The sequence below is a fragment of the Cryptomeria japonica genome, chromosome 10, assembly GCF_030272615.1.
Source record: "Cryptomeria japonica chromosome 10, Sugi_1.0, whole genome shotgun sequence".
NCBI lineage: Eukaryota > Viridiplantae > Streptophyta > Pinopsida > Cupressales > Cupressaceae > Cryptomeria > Cryptomeria japonica.
In genome coordinates, this window is record NC_081414.1 from 163,596,109 (window position 1) to 163,606,059 (window position 9,951).

Here is a 9,951-nt window from a genome sequence, read left to right on the forward strand (position 1 = left end):
TTTTGTTGCTAGATTTTTAAGCAACCCACATTTCACCATCAACACAACATATCAAGACCACATCAAGAGGATACTTGGGAGGCCATTGGCAATTTATAAAGGGTTTTGGGTGCACGTCATCATTTTCTCACTAAATTAGAAGCATAATAGGGAGCCAGGTACAAGTTTGATTTCTTTGTATTTCAATCTTTGAACTTGCCATCTTATTTTCTATCATATACACTTTAAATAAAGCTATGAGAATTTTAGTGCTTATCAAGTAGTTCATTTATGTTGGTTTCTCTCTTACTCTTTTAAAGTATACAACAAATGAGAAAACATGTTAGAATTAGGTATCTTACACCTTGCAACTACTAACTTTAGCATAGTTATTAATTATTGTGTAATATTACTACTCCCACATGGAAATGTACATCCCACTTGAGGTGGCACTCTTTGCGACATGCACATGCAAAATCATGTCTTGTAAGAACATCTATGTCATGTAAGTAGCTTGGAAAAATCTTGAAACTTTTGACCAAGATTACATGGATAAGAATATCTTTTCAAATGAGGAATAAATCTTAAAATGACATTTTCCACTTGGTAGGTGTAGTTATGACATGTGGGTTACGTTCTATTTGAGTTTGTTGACCCATGATGACTATGGGGTTGGAACTTAAGGCATTGATTTCGGGGTCACTTTTGACCATAGTATTTGCTCATGGTTTTGTAAACCATTCATAATTTTCAATTTTTGGTTTGGTCTATTTAAGAGATGTTTGTGAAAGAGATATCTTGCACTTGTACTTTATAAGGGCTATGATATCAAAATTTTCCACACAAATTGAAAGTTAATTAAAGAGTGAATGTTGTGACAAAGCATTTCAATTTCAATTGTGATAATGAATTGAAGGCTCACTTATCACTAAATTTATTTCTACTATATATAATATTATGTATCTTTTACATATGTGTATATGTGTGTGCGCGCATGCATGCACATTATTGAGTTGTATCTAACTTCCTTTCCTAATTGTGATAGCTTGTCAATCTTTTAGCATAAAACCATTCATTCTCTCCCTCCCTTTAAGTCATGAAACTTTGCTAGAAATAAAAAGTGAGTTTCAATGCTTACGACTAAATTACACCCGTCACGATTATCTTTCCCACCATTAATGACTAGTAAAATAAAAGCATTTTGTTGGTGTATTTAAGAGTATACGTCTTTGTTCAATATAGATATATATATATATATATATATATTTCTTTATTAAATCTTGATATAGATATATATATATATTTCTTTAATAAAATCTACGATGACTTTTTTTTTTTAATCTTAATATATATATATATATATATATATATATATATATATATATATATATATATATTTTTCTTTATTAAATCTACGATGACTTTTTTTTTTAAAATCTTGATAGACTTTTCCATCGAGTTCATAAAAGCGCATCGCTATGATAACTAATACCTATGGGCCACAGTGCCACACCAAAGCCAGATTAGTGCTTCCAACTGATTCCGCGTTTACTCCTTCGAATCTTTCTTTCTTCTGAACTGCTCAACTGGGTAATTAATATATCAAACTAAATTAATTCTGGTTTACTTCTTTATTAAAAATATTTCGTTTTCGCTAGGCGATTCAAAAATTTCTTATATTTCAGAATATGGCGGCATATAACAGGGGTACAGACTTGTGGAGGAAGCCGCTCCTGTCACATAGCCAGAGGTAAATTTATCTACTTCGATATCTTACAAGGCTGCCCAAAAAAGATTCACTTGTAACGCTATATAGACTAAACTTACAATATACAGCAGGCCTTTCTCAACTCCAATGGATTCAGCAGAGCCAGGTTTATAATAAATCCTTTATCTGAAATTCGAAATTTCAGCTGGTCTAACCCAAATGGTAGAGGACCATATTCTATGTTTGTTTTAACTCCTCTGCTTTTACCTTTGCTGGAAATTCAATACCCTGATGCAGTATGCAAAAGTAAATGCAAAGAACACAGCAAATCCAACGAGCACTGCAGCGACTGCACCTAAGAAATCATGCTTGTATCCAAAGTAATCCTCCACAAACTGATTTAGTGGTTTGATCCCTTCGCCAATCACTTGCAAATCGTCTGTGACATCTCCATACTGTGAGGCAATTAGACCATACACAGTCCATGAAACAGGGCATATATAGTAGTACCAGATCCACCATTTTGGAATTTTCTGCATCAATTACAATGCCCATTAGAAAATTTTCTTTGTAAGATAACTCAGTTACATTCTAGATACTGTGCCTCTCTGTCGACTACTAGGGTTAGTAGATTTTGATAATAAATTGTTCAATGAAATATTTTGAGGAAGAGGATTGCATACCGATTTAGGAATAAAGAATCCTGAGAAAAGATTGAAGATGGAGTAAAATGCTGAAGCCACAATTGCGGCTACTTGATGGTTTGGAGTGACTGCAACTGCCATCATGCCATAATAGGTGAAGTACAGAAACGTCATGTAGTTTATGAAGAAGAACCAAGCAAACTTCTTTACTGTCCACTCGAAGCTGACCATACCGTAAACAATGAAAGTGAACACAACTGTCTGGCCCAGTATATATGGGAGCTCAATCACTACCTGTTATGCAAAGAGACAAATGAAGAGACTCAATGTTTGTTATAAATTAACTGTCAACATATATTTGCCTAGTCTTAGCATTGCGATGCATCTCCAATATTCACATCATGGTGAAGCTGGGCACCCACGCACCTTTCAAACTAGTAAACTAACCATAAAGACAAAGTTATTCACTTTATATGCAGAAACATGAGAATTGTAAGAAGATAGCACAACCACCATGGATTTGCATGGATGCCAAATTAAATTGGCTGTAGACCTATATTGTGCTTTATACGTGACTAGACAGTTTGATTCATTGAACAAAATGGCAGCTGAAGATCGGGAACTAACCTGACCGAGAGCATAGGGCAATGCAGAGTACATTCCTGCAGCCCTTTCTCTGTAGAACACAGTTCTCTCCACTGCAACTACAGGCTGCACTGTTGAACAGTTATTGACTCCTAAGAAGATTACAGCTCCATATAAGGCACCCGCAACAATTAAAAGATCAGTGTTGGTGGTCCTGATGTTGAACAGAACTTCTTGTTAGTTATCAGATAATCAGAAGCTTAAATGGGTATTCACTAGAGCCAGAAAAAAGTCATTTGATATTTTGGTATTCTGTGTAGCTGAAATCTTTGGAAAGCAAGATTTATTGAATTAAAGTACACACCTTTTTGTGCCAACCTTCCAAAAGATTGTCCCAAAGAGTAAAGCACAGGTAAGTGTGAAGAAGTATCTAACGCTGTTATAGTCAGGGCTACGCCAGTAAGTCCACCATTGCTTCCACAAACAAGACTTGAATTGTCCAAAGAATGACTGAGAATACTGGGTTGGAAAGTAAAGGTCTTTTGCTTGTGGGGGTGGAGTACTAAGCTCTTTCACTAATGCTTTGTTCCGCCTGCATATGCCAAAAAAAACAAAAGAAACTCAAATGTCAAATATTTGTTGTACTTGTACGCTGGCTTCTTTTATGTATTTGAATTTAGCCTGTTTGACCTTTCAACAGCATAAGGGTTTTGAAGCTATTTAACATACTTACTTATAGAGGGATGAGTTTCTGTAGTGCTCTGCAAAGTCTATGCCCAGACGAACTTCAGCAGAAACAGAGCTGGCTTCTAGCATCCATGTAGCAGGGTTATATTTCTCCTTGATCTTTGTTACTCCTGGAATGGCCTGCAGTTCACAATTGTGAAAGTTTAAAAAATAATTTACCATTTAAAACCCTTCCTGTTGTAAATTTGTAATACCTCATCTACAAATCCTCACCTCAAAATATTCAACAATCTTGTGAGAGTTGCGGCCTAATGGTCCATAGTAAATGATTTGTCCTCCTCTTTTCATCAAAAGTAGCTGAAATCATCACAGGCAGAAATCAGTATCAATCACTGAAACTAACATTATAAGATTGCCTCAACTTAGATATTTTCATACCTCATCAAATGCTTCAAAGATGTCAATGCTAGGCTGATGGATGGTACAGACAACAGTCCTTCCAGTATCAACAGTATTGCGGACAGTTCGCATAACTATTGCAGCGGCTCTTGCATCCAGTCCCGATGTGGGTTCATCCATGAAAATTATCGAGGGATTTGCAACAAGCTCTACAGCAATTGTTAACCTTTTTCTTTGTTCTGTTGACAATCCAGTGACACCAGGTAGGCCTACCAATGCATCCCTTAAGTTATCCAACTCTACAAGCTCCAAGACCTCGTCAACAAATGCCTGCAAGTTTGAATCTGCTCATTTAGTAACATGCCACCTTATAAGGAATCTTGTTGAAAAAAGAAAATGCATAGTTTTGGACTTTACAATTTTGGTTTCTCTGTCAACGTCTTTAGAAAGACGGAGAAATGCTGAATATAGTAATGATTCCCGAACAGTAACTTGTGGAGAATGTATATCATTTTGCTCGCAGTAACCAGAAATGCGAGCAAAAGTTTCTTGCTTTTTGGGAAATCCAGAAATTCGAATATCCCCCTCAATATATCCTCCTGTTTTTCTTCCAGCTAAGACATCCATGAGAGTTGTCTTGCCAGCGCCACTGACTCCCATCAATGCTGTAAGAACACCAGGCCTAAATGCCCCTGTAACATCTCGAAGCAACTGAAGCCTATCCTCAGTCACTCCCTGTTCTTTCATTTCCTGCAGTCAAAGGTAAAGGTTGTCAGCCAAATCCTTCAAAGTATAACAAACTATAAAAAACGGGAATTACTGAATCATGTAATAAGTCAGATTTAGGGTTTATTTTGCGTACTGGAGGCATGTCAACAAAGTATTTAACATCTTCAAAAGACATGGCTAGTGGTTGAAATGGTAGAATCATTCCTCGTTTGGGACTAACTCCTGTTGCAGTTTCCAGTACCGACTCTTCATTATTTTGCAGACTACTTGATCGGCTGCTCATTCGCCTGACCTGCATTTCAACTGCATAATCAAACAGTCAGCATCAGATCATAGTTTGGAAAACAATCAGAAATTAATCGATTACATAGGTAATCTACTCAAAATTCTATTTGTTCAAGCAAGAATAATATCTAAACTAGAGTAGTTTAAAAGACCACTTACGAGTATTATTGCCATCTGCAGAAGACAATGACCGTACTAGAGATCGATTTCGCGACCTCGATACTTTTAGTCCTTGCTCTGTACCATTCTCTTGGGATTGCATGTCAGCTAAAGCTTCCTTGGAGATTACAGCTTGAGGTTTACCAATAGCTACAGATAAACAAATCCCCTGTTATTTCATATAGAAACAAACATAAAAAAAATACCAATCCAAAGAGAAGAAGATGCATGTGCATTAAAATAACTCACGATTTAGATATGCCAGAGCAAAGGTGAAAAGCACATTGAAAAGCACCGAAAATCCCACCAAAGCAGCAACTCCTAGCCAATACCAATATCCTCTTGAGTAGATGTTAAAGCTCTGCATCGCTGCCACACCCAAATTTGTGGTATTTTCTGCGCTCTGAAAGATGACAGCATTCCAGGAAACAAGTCAATTTGTGGCAATTATGGGAAAAGAATCCGTGTATATTTAAATTCACTTAAAAGGAAAATTATGATTTTATCATCCGCATCCATTGTAGTTCAATATTTCATTCGGGTATAAAATGTTACAGACATTTGTTCTATGATTCTATCCAACAATAGGGAATTCTTAATACATGAAAAGGCTGAAGAACTTACAATTTTCCATCTTGGAGCAAGCATCTCGTTAACAGCGATAGCATTCTCTGCATACATTAAAGGTGAACACCAGTAACCCCATATCCACCATTTCGGTATTTTATCTGCATTAGAAATCCATCATGCAGTTAATCTCAATGTGTATTTATCCGTTTGACAGTATGTTTGGAAGATAGAAAGGATGAAACTGCCAACCTCTTGGGAGAATGAATCCTCCAAGCATAAATATTATAAGAAGAGACAGAGACCCTCCGGTGTTAGCTATAATCATTGTCCTGCATACTCCTGCTATAAGGCGGAACAGGGATGATGCCATTTGATGAACTAGGAAGATTATAAGGAACTGTCGAAAAAACCTGCGGCGCAGATGAATTTATGTCAGCTGGAAGAAAAAGAATACTCATTGAGGTGATCAGGGTTATTAAGGAATTTGTGATAGCAGATGATTTATCAATTGTACCTGCTAGCTTCAGGGGCAAACCCCATAGTATAGTAAGTCATCACTACCCAAATTCCAGATTCCAGCAATGACGTTGGAATTTTCAATAAGAAGGTAGGAAGAGTGAAGGCCCAGGCAGGGTAGAAGAACAGATCCCTCTGCTTGAAGAACACCGGAAGCCTGGCAATTGTCATTGCTAATTCTGCAAATCCATTGAACATGTTGGTGACGAGACAGAAAAACAGTGCTCCAAGGTACATATTTGCATCAGCACGAGTTTTATGATGCAATTCAGTCCTAAAGAATACAGTTGCTCCAATGAACGCTATAACCATAATCTGCAAAAGCAAATAACTTTCATTAGATATGTGTTAACCTTGTAGTGACGATTTTGCTGTAATTTTGAATTTGGAGACAATTATAATTTCATTGAATAATCGTATGGATTCCAGGTCATCAAAATGCACCTCCACAATCTTGAAGATGTGAACAAAGGAATTCCGCTTGAACAGAAGCCATTCTTTGTCATAACAGGCTTTGAAAATCTCCTTTTTTGGTACACAGTTTTTATTAAAGACCAATGCTGCTTTATGACTATTGTTCTTGTCGTAAGGGACTGCCAACTCGTTTTCCAACTTCAAACCTGCATGAAATTGCTTAAATCTAAATACAAATTCCTTCACAGTTACATAGTGATAAGGTCGACTCCTGTCTGCCCAGTATTGTTCTTGGTCCTTCTTTGATGTGACCTGCAACAATAGAAATTTGTGAGAAAGCACTGGTATAAGATACGGTGAGAGCAACAAAGTCATGGTTATAATAGAATTGACGAAATATTTTGAAATTCAAACTCTAAATACCTCCTGTAAGAAATCTGCAGTGCCCTTTCTCTCCGGGCACCTGAATCCACAGCTTTCAAAAAATTCCAGAACATTTTCTCGAGGTCCATGGTAGACAATATGGCCCTCTGATAGGAATAGAATATCATCAAAGAGGTCGAATGTCTCTGGTGCAGGCTGTAGCAGAGACATAAGAATAGTGGCATCCATTAGATGGGTAAACTGTTGCAGGCATTTGACAATCTGATATGTTGTAGAACTGTCTAGTCCTGTAGAGATTTCATCCATGAAAAGAGTTTTTGTAGGTCCAACAATCATCTCCCCTGCACATAGAATCAATTCAAAAGATCGTCATAAATCGCAATCAATGACCATATACTACTAACATAAACATCTCTTCTTTGGAAGACATCACTGTTGATTTGAAGTTGAAAGCATTTGGTAGCTATACCTGTTGTAACACGCTTCTTTTGTCCACCAGAGATTCCTCTCATCATGTCGTCGCCGACAATTGTGTCTCCACAAATATCCAAACCCAAAAGCTGTTTAGACACAAGGATTTGAAGGCCATGAATCCCCGATCTCTAAATTTTTGTATTAAAACTTTAATTTCTCTGTCAATGTATTTACCTTGAGAGTGTAGTCAGTCTGAAGGCTGCTCTCAACACCTTCCATTGCTGTTGCCTGCACAGAACAAACCACTCTACTAGCTGAGAAAGCAATTTACATTAATTAAATTCCCAATTGTTCGCTGGAACACTTTAGAATATATCAAGTTTTTTCCTGCATATTGAATCTTACTTTCATGAAAAAGTCAACTTCAGCCTCTGGGAAGATTCCAGCTTGTTTCTCCCTTCTAGCAAGCTCTGAAAGTAGCTCTATGTTGAGACATGCCAGAAAACAAGTCAGTCGATACACAAGTCATACGCTTCATAATTGTAGTACAGCTAACAAGTGAAGATATAAACTACCACAAGAGAAGGAAAATTAAGTTTACAGGGCTCACCAAATCTATGCCCAACGCCTTGGCACCTAGCAGAGAAATCTATTGTTTCTCTAACTGTCATCTCTCCTACATGTAAGTCATTCTGACTTATGTAAGCAGACGTTTTCTGAGGGACAAACTCATCCAGCCTATGGCCATTGTAAGTGATTTCTCCCTTCACCTGATCATTCAAAGCTGGTTAAGTAAACAACTTTTACTCTGATTTTGAAACAGCATATAATGTTATTCAAAGATAGCATCAAGCTCTCACCTTCAAGCTGGAGTCTAATTTCCCAGCCAAAGCTAGCAACACAGTTGTCTTTCCAGACGCAGGGGGGCCCAACAACAGAGTCATCCTTTCAGAAAGGAACACATAAACATATGGTGTTAACCCAGCAGTTTCAAGCATTTATCAGATTACTTTTTGTTAAAGACCTCGTAAATAATATATAAAAACTGTACATGAGCCTCAAAAACCATTGCACTGCTAAAAATTTAAATTGACTTGAAATCAAGAATTAAATGAATCTTTAACACCCCATTACCGAGATGGCTTGAGGATTCCACTTGCATTCTTGAGAATTGTAAGGTTTGTTTTCATGGTGGGTGAGAGGCCAAAGATGTCTAGAAAGGATTCTACGGAGTTTCTGGCAGAATTCCATAATGAAGGCAGAGCTCTGCCACCTACATGACACTCTGCATCCACTGTCAAATTTTCAAACCGAACTTCTACTGTTGGAAGCTTGATGCCAACTCTGCACACGATACAAAACCACCCAAAATTGGAAATGAGAAATCAAAAAAGACAAACTAATCTGGAAAAAGCTGAAGTCAATGCCATTAACAGGGCAAACTATTACATTCTAAACCTTCCTTTGACAGCATAATTCAAGAAAACTCTCCACACTCTTGAAATCTTTGAGCATCCAAACCAGCTAAACAATGAACGTGATAATGTGAGTATTCTCACCTATCAATACGATTTCTAAGCTTCCTTAGAAACTTTTCATTATCTTCCTCTGCAACTCTGAACAGACGTTCAATGAACATCTGTCTTTCAGTAAAACCGAGCTTCCGAACATCCACTTCCTTGTGAAGCGTTACATCATCTTCCTCAACAACACTCTGCATGATAGCAGTTCTGAGCCTATCATAAGTGGGCAACTTCTCAAGAGCTGCCCATCGAAGAGCTTCTTCGTCATCATCAATTCTCTGTCTCTGTGATCGAGTACTACTCCTCACAAACACATCTTCCACTCCCCACGAAGATCCCACACTTGCATTCCTCGTATTTCTACTAAAATTCTTACTCATTCTCTTCCCCGAATCCCACACTCTGTCCAACCCCTCCATATTCAAAAATCGAATGTCCTCCTTCCACTAATCATTCTAAACTACAAGTCCTTATATAGACCACAAAAATCGTAAAGTTTCAGGTGGGGTCTCATCCCAACACTTTCGAGTTACTTCCCAAGAGTTTGACACTTTCACAAGATGTGAAGTTTTTTTTAACTGTAGGACAATAAAATACGTTAAACTAGATAATCATATTAAAATGACTGGAAGTAGTCAGTGATAAAAGCTTACGCAGTCCATGACAGTAGAATAAGTTAGCTAAACAGATTGAGAAGACCATGACCAATTCTGCCTAATGATAGGGTCTAACAATTACTTGATAATTACACTAAACTGTTACTTCGACAACTTGCTGACCTGCTCAGCTATAAAAGCAAAGCCGGCATTGGACTACGTCTCGTAAAGTTGTTCGAACGAATTTACAGATATGATTTTTTCCATTTGCTTAACTATAATTTATTGTTCTGATTAAGAAGATTGGGGACCACACTAAATGCATGGATCTTAAAACCATGTTTATCTGTATTATTATT

The 9,951-nt window shown here is 37.3% G+C and overlaps 1 protein-coding gene across 1 annotated transcript; it reads right to left on the reverse strand.

Moving 5' to 3' along the window:
• Window positions 1-1,641: 1,641 nt before the first annotated feature.
• Window positions 1,642-9,605, reverse strand: LOC131045233 (ABC transporter G family member 36). The gene is made up of 23 exons (XM_057978781.2): window positions 9,033-9,605; window positions 8,608-8,817; window positions 8,334-8,418; window positions 8,084-8,243; window positions 7,879-7,955; window positions 7,708-7,761; window positions 7,529-7,619; window positions 7,099-7,400; window positions 6,706-6,987; window positions 6,260-6,576; window positions 5,995-6,155; window positions 5,800-5,903; window positions 5,425-5,578; window positions 5,176-5,325; window positions 4,865-5,034; window positions 4,420-4,752; window positions 4,042-4,332; window positions 3,877-3,960; window positions 3,650-3,783; window positions 3,281-3,508; window positions 2,959-3,130; window positions 2,371-2,625; window positions 1,642-2,220 (listed from the first exon to the last, which is right to left on the reverse strand). Exons 1-23 carry the CDS (start codon window positions 9,413-9,415, stop codon window positions 1,951-1,953), a joined length of 4,467 nt encoding a protein of 1,488 aa, XP_057834764.2. The 5' UTR covers window positions 9,416-9,605; the 3' UTR covers window positions 1,642-1,950.
• Window positions 9,606-9,951: the final 346 nt, after the last annotated feature.